Source organism: Salmo salar, chromosome ssa01 (assembly GCF_905237065.1).
Source record: "Salmo salar chromosome ssa01, Ssal_v3.1, whole genome shotgun sequence".
Lineage (NCBI taxonomy): Eukaryota > Metazoa > Chordata > Actinopteri > Salmoniformes > Salmonidae > Salmo > Salmo salar.
Genome location: NC_059442.1, coordinates 47,090,411 through 47,111,593, shown reverse-complemented (window position 1 = coordinate 47,111,593; position 21,183 = coordinate 47,090,411). Strand labels below are relative to the sequence as shown.

General features: G+C 41.9%; 1 protein-coding gene across 2 annotated transcripts; it reads right to left on the bottom strand.

Moving 5' to 3' along the window:
- Positions 1-1,652: 1,652 nt before the first annotated feature.
- On the bottom strand, positions 1,653-18,803 carry LOC106603001 (RNA transcription, translation and transport factor protein). Of its 2 annotated transcripts, none has more exons than XM_014196104.2 (8): positions 18,623-18,803; positions 17,941-18,065; positions 16,888-16,987; positions 16,160-16,246; positions 10,846-10,934; positions 10,531-10,599; positions 9,878-9,926; positions 1,653-2,337 (listed from the first exon to the last, which is right to left on the bottom strand). In XM_014196104.2, exons 1-8 carry the CDS (start codon positions 18,681-18,683, stop codon positions 2,183-2,185), a joined length of 735 nt encoding a protein of 244 aa, XP_014051579.1. In that variant the 5' UTR covers positions 18,684-18,803; the 3' UTR covers positions 1,653-2,182. The 2 variants fall into 2 exon arrangements, with proteins under 2 accessions (XP_014051579.1, XP_014051583.1); XM_014196108.2 differs by having other exon boundaries at positions 16,160-16,237.
- Between the last annotated feature and the right edge of the window lie 2,380 nt (positions 18,804-21,183).

Here is a 21,183-nt window from a genome sequence, read left to right as displayed (position 1 = left end):
ATGAACGGAGTAAAGTACAGAAAGATCCTTGATGAAAACCTGCTCCAGAGCGCTCAGGACCTCAGACTGGGGCGAAGGTTCACCTTCCAACAGGACAACGCAGGAGTGGCTTCGGGAGTCTCTCTGAATGTCCTTGAGTGGCACAGCCAGAGGCCGGACTTGAACCCGATGGAACATCTCTGGAGAAATCTGACAGAGCCCGAGAGGATCTGCAGAGAATGGGAGACTCCCCAAATACAGGTGTGCCAAGCTTGTAGCATCATACAAGACTGTAATCGCTGCCAAAGGTGCTTCAAGAAAGTACTGAGTAAAAGGTCTGAATACTTATGTAAATGTAATATTCCAGTTTTTGATTTTTAATACATGTGCAAACATTTCTAAAAACCTGTTTTTGCTTTGTCATTATGGGGTGTTGTGTAGATTTATGAGGGGGAAAAAAACAATTTAATCCATTTTAGAATAAGGTTGTAACATAACACAATGTGGAAAAGGTCAAGGGGTAGGAATACTTTCTGAATGCATTGTACTGGGGGCCATACTTAATTTTGATGTTACGTATCAGAGCGGACACCTGCAACAAACAAAAAGACGCCAAATGACCGAGGCTGTGCATACAACCTGTCAACTAGCAAGTTCCTCAAGTAGAAGGCAACTGCTGCCAAATCACTGTACTAAAGACCCAGGTGACGAAATGTGACCGGTCTTCGCAGAGACATCAAAGCACTTCAAAGCCATAGAAACCTAGTGGCAAGAGCCCTATGAGCTCAGTCTTGCATTATATGATTGGACAAAGCCATTGATCACGTGGTACCATTCATTCCTATATGAAGACTCAATAGAGCATTGAAGAAAAATGCAGTCAGTTAAGATGGCGTCTCACGGAGACATGCGCAGTTTGAGCAACTCCAGGAAATTAGGTTGCAGGCTAGCTCAGTGTTGCCCCATCTCATTGAGTAACTCAAGTTGAAGGCTGACCGGGATACTGCAGGTTGCCATTAGCAACTAAATTATCCTCCGTGTGCGCATTTTTTTGATAATCGATTCAAGGACATACAGCTGGTGTATTAGAAGCAATTATTGGTACCAGAATTGTCCTTGATTTTATTTTATTTTTTTAAACTTTGACCTCTCAAGATTTCCATTCACGATAATGGGGATCCTGTTTTCTGCTAACAATGCCTTCAGTCCCGCAATTGGCCTTGAATTTCGGTGGCTTCAATGAGAGGGGGCAGTCATTCTCCCCTGGTATTTACGGAGGTAAAAAATAACACGTTTGGAAAGTAATGTTTGTTCTGTGACAGATGATAGCCGAGTGTGGTGTAGTTGTCAAGGATGTTCACTGTCCTGTGACCTAATGTAGTTATCTGATGCAGGGAGACTAATGATAGAGGGTCGTTTTATGGTGCTATTTCGGGCGAGTCTTGAAGTGCTTTCCCGTGAGAACCCTTCTGTCATAGACTTCTACAGAGGCGTCAAATGAAGGACACTTGCGACAAAGCAAGGATTTCACCAACCACCAACAAAGTACATTTCCAAACATCAACTGTGACTTCCCTCCCCCGCAAATAAAGTTTTGTAAATTTGTTTTACCTCATTTCATACTTTGGCTTTTTATAAAAATAATAAATAAAACTAGATTTTTGACCCATAAGTCCAGTTATATCTGTCCATGTGTATTGAATGAACACACAGCAATGCAGTATTTGAGTATTCTGTGCACTAATCGTTTTGTATTTCACCACATGGTCGCCAAATATTTGTTCTACCAGTTTTTTAATCCTTTATCTTTCCTAAGATGTAATTCCTGACTTGTTTAATCGCTCATTCCATCTCAAGGGTAATTTCTGCACAGAATCTGATAGCACTTCCCATTTCTTACGAACACAAACCAACGTTTCTTTCCCCCCCAATGTATTTCATACATTCTCATTCCAACACTCATGCCACAAATGCATTTCTTTCTCAAAAACAAAAAAAACTAGTCCATTTCATTCCAACCGTCCCAAATCCTTCACAAAAAATTAAAAAAGAAACTCAAAAGGCTTAGTCCTAGTTGTTGGGGGACTAAAATAAAATAAGGACAAGGTCTTGGACCAATATCCATGTATAGTTTGTGTGGTACTTTTTCACAGACTGTATGTTGGGGGTTAAAGGCAGAGGTCAAGGGGTCAGCCAGGCCAGGTCATCTGCCGACCTTGCCCAGGCGGTGGTCTGTCTTCGGGTCTGCGATTACGGCCTGGACGGCTACGATGGCCTCATTGATCCGGGTCTGCAGGTCTCGTAGTTCCTCGATGTGGAGCAGACGTAGGATCTGAGCCGCTTCGTTCAGGGTGGCGTCTGCAGAGAAAGGAGGCACACACCGTTAAAGGCCATGTTCCAGAGGAAGCATCAGATTATGCTCAGTCGGTGATCAGCAACTGAGGCCACAGTTATGTAGGACCACATGTATGAAGTAGGATGCATGTAATTGTGCTTTTGTTTTCCCCATGATATCTTCTACCAAAATAAGGGGTTTGATAAAGCCATATTGCATCTTTGTAGTGATCCATCAAAACACTTCCATACATCCTTCTCAAGAAGGCACAACCCCTGACATAGCCTGATATTATGTTGACATGACAGGCCACTTCAAACAAAGTGGTTCACGGGGAAATGACACACTAGTGGTTCCTCAATTAAAACATTATGCCTTCAGGATTTAGAGGTAATTTGAGGTTTAGTGCGTTACCCTGCGTCACTGCTTCCATTGCTCCAGACCACCGCAAGGGGGAGTTAGAGCACTGACTATGCTTTTGGGTCCCAAGGCCTAATGTATCTCTACCTGACAATGAACGGGCGATATAAACTGATAATTGTGCATGACTTCAAAATTGAATTTCAATTAACTGAATGATGAGGATGAAGGTGATTGAATTTAGAACAATAGTGTAAGAATTGATATTCCTCTGTCCCACACACACACCTGAAAAAAAATACACTTTTGTTTCTATTTGGTCAGAAGAAGCTGTAACTGCAATGTAGCATATTGCTTACTGAAACTGTTGTTATACTAAGGTTTTTATTCTAAGAAAAACTAAAATGTTCAGTTATATTCCATGATATTCTTAAGAAATGTGTTGACTGAATATAAGCAAGTGATGTCTGCTAAATAATCAAGTTGATGGCGCAGTCATAGAGCCTCGGCACCTACATAAAGCTGAGTGACTCACTCATTTCATTCATGGCTTTGGATCAAAATAAACAAGTACCAACATTCTTTCCGATAGTCTTTAATAAAGAAATGTTTTGGATATCTTGACCTGGACACCATGTATTATGGTCTCTAAAAGGAAAAATATTACCAGTCTCTTGCGCATGTCATTTTCCAGATTTGCCCTAATGAAAAATGCCCCATAGATATTAATTTATAATCCTCCAATCCTCTAAATGTAATTATTGGCGGAGAGCCATATAGATTGCAAAATAGTTGGGAAGAGATTTGCGATGGCACATGGTTTATGAATTGACGCAATTTCCCATGTCACCCACACGCACTTTAAACATTTGGATAATAAAGCATTTAAAGGCTGACATTGGTTGATTTTATGCATTCATGAATTAAATCGCTTTAGCTGACATGTTGCGGTTCATCTAATGAAGGTGCACATGGGCCTATTTATATAATGAATAAGAATTCGGAGGGCTGAAATTATTAAATATTAAAGCATTGGACCCATCACTAAAGGCATCAGTCATACAAGAATTATACTTAAATCCGGACTGGTTTTGCAGCACGCAGATTCCAGATTGCCTTTGCCGATCACTCATCAAACATCAGTGAGTTGATGGCTTGAATACTCTCGCTGGAAATGGTAGATGCTGTATTTTTGGTTGATTGCCAGGCGGCATTGGCAGAGAGCGACCTGTTTAAATTGTATGAGCAAAAAACATTCAATTTTATTTGGAATGGCAAGCCAGGCAAAATTAAAAGGGCCTATTGTCTCACCCCATGTTCAAGAATGGCCTTTTCCCCTTTTTTCAGATTACAACTGCTCACTTTCAGTTATTTGAAAACAATCTCCAAAATATTGTTATTTTTAAAACAAGGACTTCAAAATGAGATCGTGAACTCCGCAAACAACGTTTCCAGTCCGAGACTGAGAATGGTAAACGACTAATTAATCCATCCACCCATTATGGGACTATTAGCAGGACAATAGACTCTTGACAAGGAGGAGGGTCGGGGGAGAATTGTATCGTTACGGATTAAATGTTTTCCGTTGATCCCAAACAAGTTCGATCGGGTTTAAATCAGGAGAAATACATGTATATTTTTAGATATACTGCAGGCCTACCAAAGGTGTTTAGATCTTTTATTTAACCTTTATTTTACTACTTACTCTGCTGGCGTCTGGACCCAGTTTATGCCCTCATTTGCAATGCAAATGCAGGTGGCAGAGGACTTGAAAATTAGCCGGAGCTGAGAGGATCACCAAAACTAAAGAGAGTTATTGGTTTCAGTGCATTTTCTTAAAAAAATAAATGATATAGCCTATCAATGTGTAGGCATATTGTGTAATAAAATCAATAATTGTGTACTAAAAATGTGAATGTGTTTTTGTAGAGCATACAACGATGCCGACAACCATTCGTTGAGATCAGTGGACAAAGGGCAGAACAAAGGGCCACACCGAAAAAAACTCATGACTCACCAACTGGGATGGATCCCGAGGCAAATTTGGCTTCTTCATCAAAGTCTTTATGCTTTCGTCAATAAAATAATGATAAAAAAGTACTCTCACCAGCTTTGATCCATGTCTGGGCCTGAAGGACGCAAAGTTATTTGTTTGTCAGACGAATCATTGGGTCGAAACTACAGAACAGTGCAAAACAAGAGAACACACATGGTTAATGTTCTGAAAAACATTATTTTTATGTCATGGCTCCCGAGTGGCGCAGCGGTCTAAGGCACTGCATCTCAGTGCAATTGGCATCACTACAGTCCCTGGTTCGAATCCAGGGTGTATCACAGCCGGCCGTGATAGGGAGTCCCATAGGGCGGCTCACAATTGGCCCAGCGTCGTCCGGGTTTGGCTGTCATTGTAAATAAGAGTATGTTCTTAACTGACTTGCCTCGTTACAGTGGCTATTCATCCCGCTTCGCGTTTTTTCTATTTTGTTGCATTACAACCTGTAATTTAAATAGATTTTTATTTGGATTTCATGTAACGGACATACACAAAATAGTTCAAATTGGTGAAGTGAAATAAAAGTTTGTTTCAATTTTTTTTAAACAATTAAAAAACAGAAAAGTGGTGCATGCATATGTATTCACCCCCTTTGCTATGAAGCCCCTAAATAAGATCTGGTGCAACCAATTACCTTCATAAGTCACAATTAGTTAAAGTCCACCTGTGTGCAATCTAAGGGTCACATAATCTGTCTCAGAATCTCAGTATATATACACCTGCTCTGAAAGGCCCCAGCGTCTGCAACACCACTAAGCAAGGGGCACCACCAAGCAAGCGGCACCATGAAGACCATGGAACGCTCCAAACAGGTCACGGACAAAGTTGTGGAGAAGTACAGATCAGGGTTGGGTTATAAAAAAATATCAGAAACTTTGAACATCCCACAGAGCACCATTAAATCCATTATTAAAAAATTTTAAGAATATGGCACCACAACAAACCTGCCAAGAGAGGGCTGCCCACCAAAACTCACAGACCAGGCAAGGAGGGCATTAATCAATCAGAGAGGTAACAAAGAACCCAAAGATAACCCTGAAGGAGCTGCAAAGCTCCACCGTGGAGATTGGAGTATCTGTCCATAGGACCACTTTAAGCTGTACACTCCACAGAGCTGAGCTTTACGGAAGTGGCCAGAAAAAAGCCATTGCTTAAAGAAAAAAAATAAGCAAACATGTTTGGTGTTCGCCAAAAGGCATGTGGGAGACTCCCAAAAGAAGGTACTCTGGTCAGATGAGACTAAAATTGAGCTTTTTGGTCATCAAGGAAAACGCTATGTCTGGCGCAAACCCAACACCCTCATCACCCCGAGAACACCATCCCCATAGCGAAGCATGGTGGTGGCAGCATCATGCTGTGCGGATGTTTTTCATCAGTAGGGACTGGGAAACTGGTCAGAATTGAAGGAATGATGGATCGCTCTAAATATAGGGAAATTCTTGAGGGAAACCTGTTTCTTGAGGGAAACCAGCAGGACAATGACCCTAGACATACTGCTAAAGCAACACTTGAGTGGTTTAAGGGGAAACATTTAAATGTCGTGGAATGGCCTAGTCAAGGCCCAAACCTCATTCCAATTGAGAATCTGTGGTATGACCTACAGATTGCCGTACACCAACAGAACCCATCCAACTTGAAGAAGCTGGAGCAGTTTTGCCTTGAAGAATAGGCAAAAATCCAAGTGGCTAGATGCACCAAGCTTATAGAGACATACCCCAAGAGACTTGCAGCTGTATTTGCTGCAAAAGGTGGCTCTACAAAGTATTGACTTTGGGGGGAGAATAGCTATGCACGCTCAAGTTCTGTTTTTTGTGTCTTATTTCTTGTTTGTTTCACAATAATAATTATTTTGCATCTTGAAAGTGGTAGGCATGTTGTCTAAATCAAATGATACAACCCCCCCCCCAAAAAAATCTATTTTAATTCCAGGTTGTAAGACAACAAAATAGGAAAAATGCCAAGAAGGTTAATACCTTCGCAAGACACCGAAAATAAAGGTTCAATAAAATAAAAATAATCGCTTTAGCCGACATGTTGCGGTTCATCTAATGAAGGATTGACTCGATCTATAAGCCCAGGACGATAGTAAAACGGGCAATAAGATACACTACAAGAAAGGGAACACATATATAACCGTAGAAAACGATTGCAGGTCGGAGGGCCATCTAACAAGTGCAGATCGGAGGGCCATCAAGCGAAACAGACCAATGAAGGACGGTTAAACAGAGGGAGTATCTATGACTGAGGACTGGGTAGGGTAGGGGGCCCACGCCCGCTTCTCCCTTCCCTCAGAGCAGGGTTCTGTGCCGGGAGGGTCGGGAGGGTTGTTTAATTTCTCGCCCGAGTTCGGATCCCTGCATCTCATGTTGCCTGGGTTGCACCCGACCGGCTCCATCCCCCCCTTTCCCCGTTAGGCACGGCCGCATGGCGCACCCCCAATATCAAGGTGCACAAGGTCCTATTTATATAATGAACATGAATTCAGAGGAAAGAAATTAAATATTAAAGCATTAGACCTCTCACCAAAGGCGTCAGTCATACAAAAGTTATACTTAAATCCGAACTGGTTGGAGATAACAGTACATGGCCATGAAGGCTAGATCATTTTTCAAGCTGTTCAAACATTCATAGATGACCAGCAGGGTCAAATAATATAAACAGTGCTTATAGGGGGGGGCAACCGGTTAGCACCTTAGGAGTAAAATGTCGGTTGTCTTTTCATAGCCGAGCATTCAGAGGTCAAGACAGCGTGTGAATGAGTAAGAGAGAAAAAGAGGATCGAAACACTAACTCATGGAATATAGCAATAAGAATGTCAGTTTAATGCAGATCACCTATTATCCTTCTCAGAATTAAGAATTGTGTGTTCAATTATTTGTGACATTGTAGCCGCGTGTGGTCAACTATTTCAGCAACGTTTTGTGCTACTCTGCAACAAGCATGGTCTTGATAAATCAATTCGATTTTTATTTTCACTGAATCTCTGTTTTGGTATTGGTTAGACTACAATGAGGGTGTGGAAATGTTAGTATTGTAGCCTACTCCCGACCAATCACGTTGTACAGCGCCATATTTTCCTAACGTTTCTTTTTTCTTTTTTTCTTGGAATAGAAACATCATAATATTAAGCAAATTAAGCTAAATTTCTTAGCATAAATCCCATATACTATGTTCTTACAAAAAAGGTTTTAAATTCTCTAGTACAGCCAATATTAAAGACTGTCAAATGCTTCTCAAAGATGCCCTCTGGTGGTCAAACTAGCACTAACTAGCATTAATGCAACAATGGCTGACACTTAACTTCTTTGGGGTAGGGGGCAGTATTTTCGCGTCCGGATGAAAAGCGTGCCCAGAGTAAACTGTCTGCTACTCAGGCCCAAAAGCTAGGATATGCATATTAGAATTGGATAGAAAACACTCTGAAGTTTCTAAAACTGTTTGAATGATGTCTGTGAGTATAACAGAACTCATATGGCAGGCGAAAATCTGAGAAAAATCCAACCAGGAAGTGGGAAATCTGAGGTTTGTAGTTTTTCAAGTGATTGCCTATCCAATATACAGTGTCTGTGGGGTCATATTGCACTTCCTAAGGCTTCCACTAGATGTCAACAGTCTTTAGAATGTTGTTTCATGCTTTTACTGTGAATGGGGAGAGAATAAGAGCTATTGGAATCAGGTGTCTGACAGAATGGCATGAGCTCAGTCATGCGTGCGGCCGTGAGAGCGAGCTGAGTTCCTTTTCATTTCTGAAGACAAAGGAATTGTCCGGTTGGAATATTATTGAAGATTTATGATAAAAACATCCTAAAGATTGATTCTATACATCGTTTGACATGTTTCTACAAACTGTAATGCAACTTTTTAGATTTTTCGTCTGGACTTCTGCATTTGGAATAGTGAACTGAACGTGCGAACAAAAAGGAGGTATTTGGACATAAATATGGACTTTATCGAAACAAAACAAACATTTATTGTGGAACTGGGATTCCTGGGAGTGCATTCCGATGAAGATCAAAGGTAAGTGAATATTTATAATGCTATTTCTGACTTCTGTTGACTCCACAACATGGCGGGTATCTGTATGGCTTGTTTTGGTGACTGAGCGCTGTACTCAGATTATTGCAAGGTGTGCTTTCGCCGTAAAGCTTTTTTGAAATCTGACACAGCGGTTGCCTTAAGGAGAAGTTTCTTTAATTCTATGCATAACAGTTGTATATTTTATCAACGTTTATGATGAGTATTTCTGTAAGTTGAGGTGCTCATTCACCAGAAGTTTTGGAGGCAAAACATTTCTGAACATTACATGCCAATGTAAAATGGGTTTTTGGATATAAATATGAACTTTATCGAGCAAAACATACATGTATTGTGTAACATTGAGTCCTGGGAGTGTCATCTGAAGAAGATCGTCAAAGGTTAGTGATTCATTTTAGCTGTATTTCTGGTTTTGTGACGCCTCTCCTTGCTTGGAAAATGGCTGTGTGGTTTTTCTTGTCTAGGTGCTGTCCTAACAATCTAATGGTATGCTTTCGCCGTAAAGCCTTTTTTAAATCGGACACTGTGGTTGGATAAACTTTTCGTTAATCTTTAAAATTGTGTATAATACTTGTATGTGTGAGAGATTTGAATGATGAGATTTTTGTTGTTTTGAATTTGGCGCTCTGCTATTTCACTGGCTGTTGGCGAGTGTGGTATGTGGTATACGCTAGTGTCCCACATACCCCAGAGAGGTTAAATAACGTGCCACAGAATTCTGCGGCAGCCCGCAAGGTGTGCTGCAACTTTTACAGGAAGAACCACTGTAGTCTCCACAATGACACGTTCCATGCCTTGTTTCCTTTGCGCAGATTTGTCTCCAACTGATCTGGAACAGATCTTGACACAATGTGATGGCCATACCCACCCAAGCAATCCTACAGAGTATTACATCAACAGTACAGTCAAGATAAATGCCATGTCTATCATATCAATAGGACAGCATGTTTGGAGACAATTTAGATGATTATAATTGCCTTGGGCACAAGAAGATGGGAGAATTAAGTGTTTAAAAAGGTAATTTAGTCAAAGTCCATTTATGAGGAAATTAAGTATGCACATTGTTTAAAAATGAGTGTGTGTGCATCACTTCAAACTCGACTGCGAGCACTCACCTCCGGTATCAAAGCCGAGGATGTGCTTGTCCAAGGCCACAGGGAGACCCTTGAGGAGAAATACATCACGGCAATAAAAAGCAAATCGGGACACATTAAGTGCCAATATAGTGTATGTCCGGCCGCTTAAAATACCATAACCACCTAGACTCCCCCCAGACCACTGCACACAGGCCTTACCTATCATACTGTGGGGCCGTATGTATCAAGCATATCAGAGTAGGAGTGCTGATCTAGGATCAGGTCCACGTTCGATCCTATTCATTGCGATTCAAAAAGCAAAACGGATCCTGAATCAGTACTCAGATGCTTGATACATACGAGCACTGAGCAGTAACTTGTGCTGAGAGTTCCCATGTATTATCATGTCAGATTGAGAGAATAGAAGTATGTCAGACTTGGGATAAAATTACATTTGTTTTCTTTCAAATACACTCTGCGCTTAATTGAGCTTTCCCAGTGCAAAACCTGTCCATCTGGCACACCAGGCAGGCTCAATTCAACGTAAACGAAAACAAATACTGTTTGGACCCAGGTCTGAAATATTGTGGGTACTCTTTTGGATCACATTTCAAAACAACGCATTTTGATGAAGCCTAAATGTGTAGGTGGATCTCCGTCAGTCAAAGACTCAATCTTCAAAAGTAAATCACCTCTTTAGACTGGCTGGCCTTGGCTATGGCTTCTGGGGTCAGTCTTTCTTGGATAAGGATCCTTATAGCCTGTTAGACAAGGGAAATGACCACACCATTGTTATCAAATCTGAAATCAGCACAGGTTCGTCATTTATAACCTGTTCATAAGAAATGAGTAAGACCCTTTTCAAAGTAAAGTGCCGATCTGAACTGTACGGACTCAGATATTTTGGGTGAGTAACCAGGACCACGCACTACAGCTAGGCTTGGCTCAGTAGTGTGAAAAGGATATTAGTATGTCTGATATGGGGCTCGGTTGCCGCTGGTTCTCACCTTCAGCATGACTAGGTAGTCGTCGTGACGCTGGATCTTCAGCAGGCTAGCAAGGCCTAAGACGCCAGCCTTGAAGTCTGGGTTGCTGCCTTGAGGAGCACACACACTTATTGTCAACACAACATGGAGGCTGTTGACTCAGTTACATTCATGAAGTCAGCTGGAGTCACAAGTGTCCCCGTTGGTGCGATTCTGTGTGTGTGCGTGGTGTGTTTATATATATATATATATATATATATATATATATATATATATATATTACACACACACGTCAAAAGTTCGTACACGTACTCATTCAAGGGTTTTTATTTATTTTAACTATTTTCTACATCTTAGACAACATCAAAACTACGAAATAAGGTATGTCGGGTGATTGTCCTGTTGAAAAACAAAATGATAGTCCCACTAAGTGCAAACCAGATGGGATGGCGTATCGCTGCAGAATGCTGTGGTAGCCATGCTGGTTAAGTGAGCCTTGAATTCTAAATAAATCACTGACAGTGTCACCAGCAAAGCACCTAGGGTTGCAAAGGGTCGGAAACTTTCCTGTAAACTTCTGGAAATTTTCCATGGGAAGTTAAGCCCGGGAATTTTTCTTAAATTCATGAAAAAAAAGTTAGCTTATAACAGTGAAAGTTTTTTGTGATATATACATAATTCTAGGTCTTGTGGCATATCCTAAATTCAACAGAATTGCAACCCTCTGCATGCACAGTGCATTCTTCCATCACATTTACAGCTGATACTCAAGATCTTGCACACTAATGAGACGCTATTGAGCCCACACTACTACACTGTCTGAGCCAAGGACTACAGTTGAAGTTGGAAGTTTACATACACTTAGGTTGGAGTCATAAAACTCATTTTTCAACCACTCCACAAATTTCTTGTTAAAGGCAATTCAACCAAATACTAATTGAGTGTATGTAAAATTCTGACCCACTGGGAATGTGATGAAAGAAATAAAAGCTGGGGGAAAAAAATCACTCTACTATTATTCTGACATTTCACATTCTTAAAATAAAGTGGTGATCCTAACAGACCTAAAACATGGAATTTTTACTAGGATTAAATGTCAGGAATTGTGAAACACAGTTTAAATGTATTTGGCTAAGGTGTAAGTTAAATTCAAACTAACTGTACATGCTTTCTGGTAATTTGTTATTACAATGGGTGGGGTGAATGTATTTTATATGACATACATTATTTTTTGTTAACTAGTAAATAGTAGCCTTTAGCAAAGTGTGTTTAAATCATTTCTAACTTGTTAATTTCTGCTAGTTAATTTTTGCTACCATGTGATTTTAGCTTGCTTAAGCCTGCTAACTGAGGAGTGTTAATTCACCTGTTTCATTTTAAAACATTTATCTTAGAAAGGAGTTGTTTAATCTAACTGCTTAACTATTTATCTGTACATGGAATTGCATTAGTTTTTTCTCAAATGTTTTCCTAATCTTTACAGGAAAAAGCCACAGGCACTATCTGTAGAAGGAAAAGCTGTGTACATTTGCAAATACTGTGTCCAATCATCATGTGTCAAGAATGCAACAAAGATGCAGAATCATCTGGCCAAGTGCATAAAGTTCCCTCAGCGCTCACAACAAGCAACCTCTGACAAGTCCCTCTACTTCTATTCGAGGTGAAAATGATGAATCAGACACCTTATCAATAGCAACAGATCATGGTCCTCCTGGAATCATTTGTTTTTTTGACTCAATGAAGGGACGAAGTCAGAGAAATTCTGATGAATGTCTTGCTCGAGCTGTGTATACAACTGGTTCACCTCTGATGCTCACAGGCAATGTGTATTGGAAGAGATTTCTGAATGTTCTTCGCCCAGCTTACACCTCTCCAACCAGACCTGCTTTATCTACTCATTTGCTGGATGCAGAGTTCAACAGAGTTCAAGTGAAGGTCAGGCAAATCATAGAGAAAGCAGACTGTATTGCAATCATCTTTGATGGGTGGTCGAATGTTCGAGGGCAAGGAATAATTAACTACATCATCTCCAACCTTCAACCAGTATTCTACAAGAGCACAGACACAGTCACACCAGTCTCTACATTGCAGATGAGCTGAAGGCAGTCATCAATGACCTTGGACCACGGAAGGTATTTGCACTGGTGACAGACAATGCTGCGAACATGAAAGCGGCTTCGTCTAAAGTAGATGAGTCCTCACATCACACCCATTGGCTGTGCTGCTCATGCATTGAATCTGCTCCTCAAGGACATCATGGCACTGAAAACAATGGATACACTCTACAAGAGAGCCAAGGAAATGGTTAGGTAGGTGAAGGGTCATGAAGTTATAGCAGCAATCTACTTTGCCAAGCTAAGTGAGAAGAAGCTTGAAGCTGCACAACAACACCCGTTGGGGTGGTGTCATCATGTGTGACAGTCTCCTGGAGGGTAAAGAGTCTCTCCAAGAAATGGCCATATCACAGTCTGCCGATATGGACAGCCCCATCAAGAGGATCCTCCTGGATGATGTATTTTGGGAGAGAGTGGTAAGCAGCCTGAAACCTATAGCAGTAGCTATTGCACGGATTGAGGGAGACAATGCCATCCTGTCTGATGTTCAGACTCTGCTTGAGGATGTAAGAGAAGAAATCCGTACTGCCCTGCCCACTTCACTGTTGCTCCAAGCGGAGGAAACTGCAGTTCTGAAATGCACCCAAAAGCGTTTAGACTTCTGCCTGAAGCCCATAGACGCCGCAGCATACATGTTGGACCCCAAGTATGCTGGCAAGAGCATCCTGTCTGGTGCAGAGATCAACAAGGCCTATGGTGTCATCACTACCGTGTCTTGCCACCTTGGCCCGGATGAGGGAAAAGGTTCTTGGCAGTCTGGCGAAGTACACTTCCAAGCAAGGGCTTTGGGATGGAGATGCAATATGGTAGTCATGCCAACATATCTCATCAGCCACCTGGTGGAAGAGACTTCTTGGATCTGAGGCTCTTTCCCCTATTGCCTCCATCATCCTCCAAATCCCACCAACATCAGCCACCTCAGAGAGGAACTGGTACTTGTTTGGGAACACCCACACCAAAGCATGCAACAGGCTGTCCAATACAAGGATTGCAAAATTGGTGGACATCCGGGCAAATTTGAGGCTTTTTCAGCCTGACAATGCACCATCCTCAACAAGGTTGGAAAGTGACAGTGAAGATGAGGCCTCAGAGTCTGATGTTCAGGAGGTGGACATTGAGAAGGTCCAGGGAGAAGACATGGAAGCCTGAGAGGAAGACAACCAAAGCTTTAATTTCTAGACTATCATTTTACAAATGTATGTTGTTGTTCAGTGAAATCATCCCATGTGAAGTCAACTCATTTAATTAAAGTTCAATTCGTAACTAAATTGTTTGGGGTTTTTTTCTATTGGAAGGATTTAATCATTTTCAATTATGTCTACTTATGATAAGGTAAAAGGTATATGTTTCTGTCTCCATATAATATGGTAAATATATCCAATGCAAAAAAATTGACATTTAAATTGTATTAATATAAAATGTCCATATATTTCCGTTAATTCCCATGGAAAGTTTCCACCTCTGAATATTCCCCAAAATGTGCAACCCACATCACCTCCATGCTTCACGGTGGGAACCACACATGCGGAGATCGTCCGTTCACCTACTCCACGTCTCACAAAGACACGGCGGTTGGAACCAAAAACCTCAAATTTGGACTCATCAGACCAAAGGACAGATTTCCATCGGTCTAATGACCATCGCTCGTGTTTCTTGGCCCAAGCAAGTCTTCTTACTATTGGTGTCCTTTAGTAGTGGTTTATTTTTAGCAATTCGACCATGAAGGCCTGATTTACGCAGTCTCCTCTGAACAGTTGACGTTGAGATGTGTCTGTTGCTTGAACTCTGAGAAGCATTTATTTGGGCTGCAATCTGAGGTGCAGTTAACTCTAATTAACTTTGGGTCTTCCTTTCCTGTGGCGGTCCTCATGAGAGCCAGTTTCCTCACAATTTTCCAGATTGACTGACCGTCATGTCTTAAAGTAATGATGGACTGTCGTTTCCATTTGCTTATTTGAGCTGTTCTTGCCATAATGTGGACTTGGTATTTTACCAAATAGGGCTATCTTCTGTATACCACCCCTACAACTGATTGGCTCAAACGCATTAAGGAAAGAAATTCCACAAATATACTTTTAACAAGGCACACCTGTTAATTGAAATGCATTCCAGGTGACAACCTCATGGAGCTGGTTGATAGAATGCCAAGAGTGTAAAAAGCTGTCATCAAGGCAAAGGGTGGCTACTTTGAACACTCAAATATAACATTTTGATTAACACATTTTTGGTTACTACATGATTCCATATGTGTTATTTCATAGTTTTGATGTCTTCACTATTATTCTACAATGTAGAAAATATAAAAAAATAAAGTAACTCTTGAATGTGTAGGTGTGTCCAAACTTTTGACTGGTACCACACACACACACACACACACACACACACATTACATTACATATATACATACAAACTACTGTTCAAAAGTTGAGTCACTTAGAAATGTCCTTGTTTCTGAAAGAAAAGCACATTTTTTGTCCATTAAAATAACATAAAATTGATCAGAAACACAGTGCAGTGTAGACATTGTTAATGTTGTAAATGACTATTGTACAACATTAACAATGTAATGGAATATCTACATAGGCCCATTATCAGCAACCATCACTCCTGTGTTCCAATGGCACGTTGTGTTAGCTAATCCAAGTTTATCATTTTGAAAGGCTAATTGATCATTAGAAAACCCTTTTGCAATTATGTTAGCACAGCTGAAAACTGCTGTTCTGATTAAAGAAGCAATACAACTGCATTCTACAGACTAGTTGAGTATCTGGAGCATCAGCATTTGAGGGTTCGATTACAGGCTCAAAATGGCCAGAAACAAGTAATTTTCTTCTGAAACTCATTAGTCTATTCTTGTTCTGAGAAATGAAGGCTATTCCATGCGAGAAATTGCCAAGAAACTGAAGATCTCGTACAACGCTGTGTACTACTGCCTTCACAGAACAGCGCAAACTGGCACTAACCAGAATAGAAAGAGGAGTGGGAAGCCCTGATGCACAACTGAGCAAGAGGACAAGTACATTAGAGTGTCTAATAAGTCTGGTGGTCTGGCCCAGACACGGTTGAGCTAACCCACTTTAGTACTACGTTGTTCACTGGTTTCTACAATCAAACGATTCTATCACAGAACATCAGGGACAGAGAAAGGAGTAAAGAGGATGAGAGTAGAGGTAAGGGGAGAGAGGGGATAGACATTTAGAGAAAGGAGTGGTTATGCTCACTGTCCAGATGGATGAGGGGATCTGAGGGTTTCTCCGCCTTGGTGGCTGTGGCTTGCGGGCAATTCTTGTACTTCTCAACTGGGGAGCCAGTAGGACACACAACATCCAGACAGTGACCACTTAGTCCATGCCCCCCACTAACTACATACTACTACCACCATCAAACTGTTTATACAACAAAGACTTGCTTTAGTAGTGTATAAGCTCATATTTAACATTCCTGAACAATGACAATACAGTGTATGGCAAGAGAGGGTGGAACCACAACTAGATTATCCCTTATGGTAGAACAGCCCAAGATGCCACTGTTAAGACAATGCTGCCATCTAGTGGCTAAAGAACGCATGATCACCACCACCCCCACAACAATACTATACAGTACATCCCTCACACTCAACTCAGTACCTCGAAGCCAGTTCCACTGCTTTAAAAAAAAAAAAAAAACATTGGGACTGATTTAGACCTGGCACACCAGGTGGATGCAATTAATTATCAGGTAGAACAGAAAACTAGCAGGCTCTGGACCTCATTGGGTAAGAGTTGAATACCCCTGCTACACGGTATCTCCAAGTAAAGGTTGGTTGAAAATGTACTGTATTGTCATCTTCAATGGACTACAATAGTTAAAGTAGTAATATGCCACAACAAGTAGCCCAAGTACACACAATGGGCACCAAATCATATGGTAACATTTTTTTCAATAAAGCAAAAGAGAGAAAATACTGTACCATTGTCGCCATATTCCAACCGAACGGCTAGACCCAGCAACCAGTCCACTGACTCCTGTCTCTCTTCGACAGTGAATGGGCAATTCACATCTTGAAGATACTGCATAGGAAACAGAGTCAGGCTCATGTTCCGTAGGGAGAAAACTTGCCCCAGTGTGCCCTCCTGAATAGGTGTACCGTGTATACGAGGTGCCTGAGATCATAGCTGTGATACACTCTTTTTCAGTGGCTCACATCCATCGGAATGTTGTTGTTACTAGCTGTCCCCTGGTAGCTCTTTTTTTCAGAGCACTTGGGCCCAGGGGTGTATTCATCAGCGCACACCGTAGAAAAATGTTATGCACTGGAAAAACTAAAACAAGCGCTGACAGGGGCTATGTCTCAATAGTCTTTCCTCGTCCCATCCTCCCCTTGCCTCTCTCTCAAAAATGTCAGTTGGAAGCGAGGATTCGAGGACAGAGGGCGCTTCCCGGTCAGGGAACAGGGATGGTAACTTCACAACCCCAATGGAGGTTCTCCAATGAAGAAGAGAGCATCACAGCTATGGAGACCATTGATGAGGGTGGTAAATCGGCTTACTATGAGCATTTAAGAATTTTTAGGCCTACTGACTGATCTTGGGGCACGTTGAACAGGACACAACGTTTTGGAATGTTCAGATAGATGTAGGCTAATGTAGAACAAACACGCCTCTCCAACATTTAGAACAACTAATTATGTCAGTTCTATTCATGGTATTTCGATCTGCAACATTCGACAACTGAAATGGCTTGATTGTTTTGCTCATGATGTAAACAGTTAGGGAAGGGGTTGAGAGAACACATTGATAATTGATATGGTGATAAAGTGGGAAAAGAGCCCCACCATGGTTCAGTAAGGAGAAAATGTAACACATGGAGATACTACATAAACTTCTCCAATAAGAAAGGACACAGATACATCGCAAAACTTATTGCTACAGTGCACCCTACTGAACACAATCCATGTCGTGTTACTTGGATGTAATATGACCCAAGGGTTGATTCCAGTATAGTAACTAGCCTTGCTGCTCACCTGCTCAAAGGACTTGGGCCATCCCGAGCTGGGGATATTCCTCAGGTTGCCCCGGTCTTCAATTTTGTAGTGTCTGATTTTCTGGTCCTCCAGCCACACAATGAAATTCCTGAACTCTGTCTCATCTGTGCAAAACAGAATATTAGCTAAGTCAGTGACATAGTTAGATGCACTCTGCAAAGCTAACTGACCTGCACAAATGTGCCAGTGGTAGTACATTTTCCTTTAATATGAAATTATAGTTTGTATATACAACCGGCTTAAATTCACATACGACTAGTCACAATACAGAGAAACAAGGCATAGATACGGTATCAATTTCCGATGTCACCCCTAACCTAGTTACGTTCTCGGCCTCCACTGCCTGTTTGGCACTGTTAGTAAACTCCCCAAAAGCTAGGTAATTAGCTAACGTTACCTGAGCTAACGCACAAAAGTACAAAACCTGACCACCTAACACAAATCACAGGTTCATCATTTTTAATGACATAAACCCAGCCAATATAAACAAAGCCTGCATACATATTACAGGTGTGGCTGTATTGAAATGTATTAGACGGAGTAAGAGCTTGTTAGTTAAAAGGTAGATGCTAACTAACATATTTGAGCATGGCCATGGCTAGCTCTGAAAATGCACGTCATTCATTAGCAGATAACTCGTTTATCGTGCTTTTGTAGCTACCTTTACAGTCAAACCCAGAGGGGTTATGGTAATCCAACGCTGTCAGTTTCCTTCGAAACATGTTGACAAGTTGTTGTTCTAGCTATCTTTATAACTAACGTTAGAGAAACTTTTAGCGAGACACCTCTTCTACTGTGGCTAAACCTGCAGACTTCTTCTGTGGGGTTTAACGGCGGTTGGCATCAAGTGTTTATGGTGCATTACCGCCACCAACTGTACAGGGGTAAAACAATAAAGAAAAGGCGGTGGGGTTGCTTAATCCACACAAACTAAAACATATTCCATACCCCCACGGGCTCCCGGGTATGAGATGGTGGTACTGCTTGTGCCAGTAGCTCAAGTACATCCTTTGCCGTAAAATGGAACCGCTCTGCTGCATCCTGGCCCGGGTACCTGGCCCAGGTATCCTGGAAGGATATTGACCTCATTCCGTAAGTAGAGGATGCCTGGTTATTCTTTAAAAGTGCTTTCCTCACCATCTTAAATAAACATGCCCCATTCAAAAAATGTAGAACCAGGAACAGATATAGCCCTTGGTTCACTCCAGACCTGACTGCCCTTGACCAGCACAAAAACATCCTGTGGCGCACTGCATTAGCATCGAATATACCCCGCGATATGCAACTTTTCACAGAAGTTAGGAACCAATATACACAGGGAGTTAGGAAAGCTAAGGTTAGCTTTTTCAAACAGAAATTTGCATCCTGTAGCACAAACTCCCAAAAGTTTTAACACACTGTAAAGTCCATGGAGAATAAGAGCACCTCCTCCCAGCTGCCCGCTGCACTGAGGCTAGGAAACACTGTCACCACCGATAAATCCACAATAATTGAGAATTTCAATAAGCATTTTTCTACGGCTGGCCATGCTTTCCACCTGGCTACCCCTACCCCCGGTCAACAGCACTGCACCCCCCACAGCAACTCGGCCAAGCCTCCCTCATTTCTCCTTCACCCAAATCCAGATAGCTGATGTTCTGAAAGAGCTGCAAAATCTGGACCCCTACACAGACAATCTGGTCCCTCTCTTTCTAAAATGACCCGCTGAAATTGTTGAAACCCCTATTACTAGCCTGTTCAACCTCTCCTTCGTATCGTCTGAGATCCCCAAAGATTGGAAAGCTGCCGCAGTCATCCCCCTCTTCAAAGGGTGAGACACTAGACCCAAACTGCTACAGACCTATATCTATCCTACCCTGCCTTTCTAAGGTCTTCGAAAGCCAAGTTAACAAACAGATCACTGACCATTTCGAAATCCACCGTACCTTCTCAGCTATGCAATCTGGTTTCTGAGCTGGTCATGGGTGCACCTCAGCCATGCTCAAGGTCCTAAACAATATCATAACCGCCATCGATAAGAGACAATACTGTGCAGCTGTATTCATCGACCTTGCCAAGTCTTTCGACTCTGTCAATCACCACATTCTTTTATCGGCAGACTCAACAGCCTTGGTTTCTCAAATGACTGTCTCACCTGGTTCGTCAACTACTGGTGAACCAGGCGAGGCAGTCAAAACAACGGCGCCGCAGAAGGGGCAGATGGAGCAGTCTTCTGGTCAGGCTCGGTAGACAGGTACATCGCCCACCGCTCCCGAGTATACTACTTGCCAATGTCCAGTCTCTTGACAACAAGGTAGACAAATTCCGAGCAAGGGTTGCCTTCCAGAGAGACATCAGAGATTGCAACATTCTCTGCTTCATGGAAACATGGCTCACTCAGGATACGTTATCAGAGTCGGTACAGCCACCTGGTTTCTTCACGCATCGCGCCGACAGAAACAAACATCTCTCTGGTGAGTAGAAGGGCCTTATGATTAACGAGTCGTGGTGTGATCATAACAACATACAGGAACTCAAGACCTTTTTTTCACCTGACATAGAATTTCTTACAATCAAATGCCGACAGCGTTATCTACCAAGAGAATTCTCTTCAATTATAATCACAGTCGTGTATATCCCCTGTCCCCAAGCATACACCTCGACGGCCCTGAAAGAACTTCATTGGACTCTATGTAAACTGGAAACCACATATCCCGAGGCTGCATTTATTGTAGCTGGGGATTTTAACAAGGCTAATCTGAAAACAAGGCTCCCTAAATTTTATCAGCATATCGAATGCGCGACCCGGGCAGGCAAAATCCTGGATCCTTGTTACTCTAACTTCCGCGACGCATACAAAGCCCTCCCTCGCCCTCTTTTCGACAAATCTGTCCTCGACTCCATTTTGTTGCTCCCAGCCTATAGACAGAAACTAAAACAGGAAATGCCCGTCCTCAGGTCTGTTCAACGCTGGTCTGACCAATCTGATTCCACACTTCAAGATTGCTTCGATCACGTGGACTGGGAAATGTTCCGGAAAGCATCGAACAACGTCATTGATGTATACGCTGATTTGGTGAGCGAGTTTATTAGCAAATTCATCGGTGATGCTGTACCCATGGTGACTATTAAAACCTTCCCCAACCAGAAACCGTGGATTGATGACAGCATTCGAGAAAAACTGAAAGTGCGAACCACTGCTTTTAATCAGGGCAAGGCGACCGGAAACATGACCGAATACAA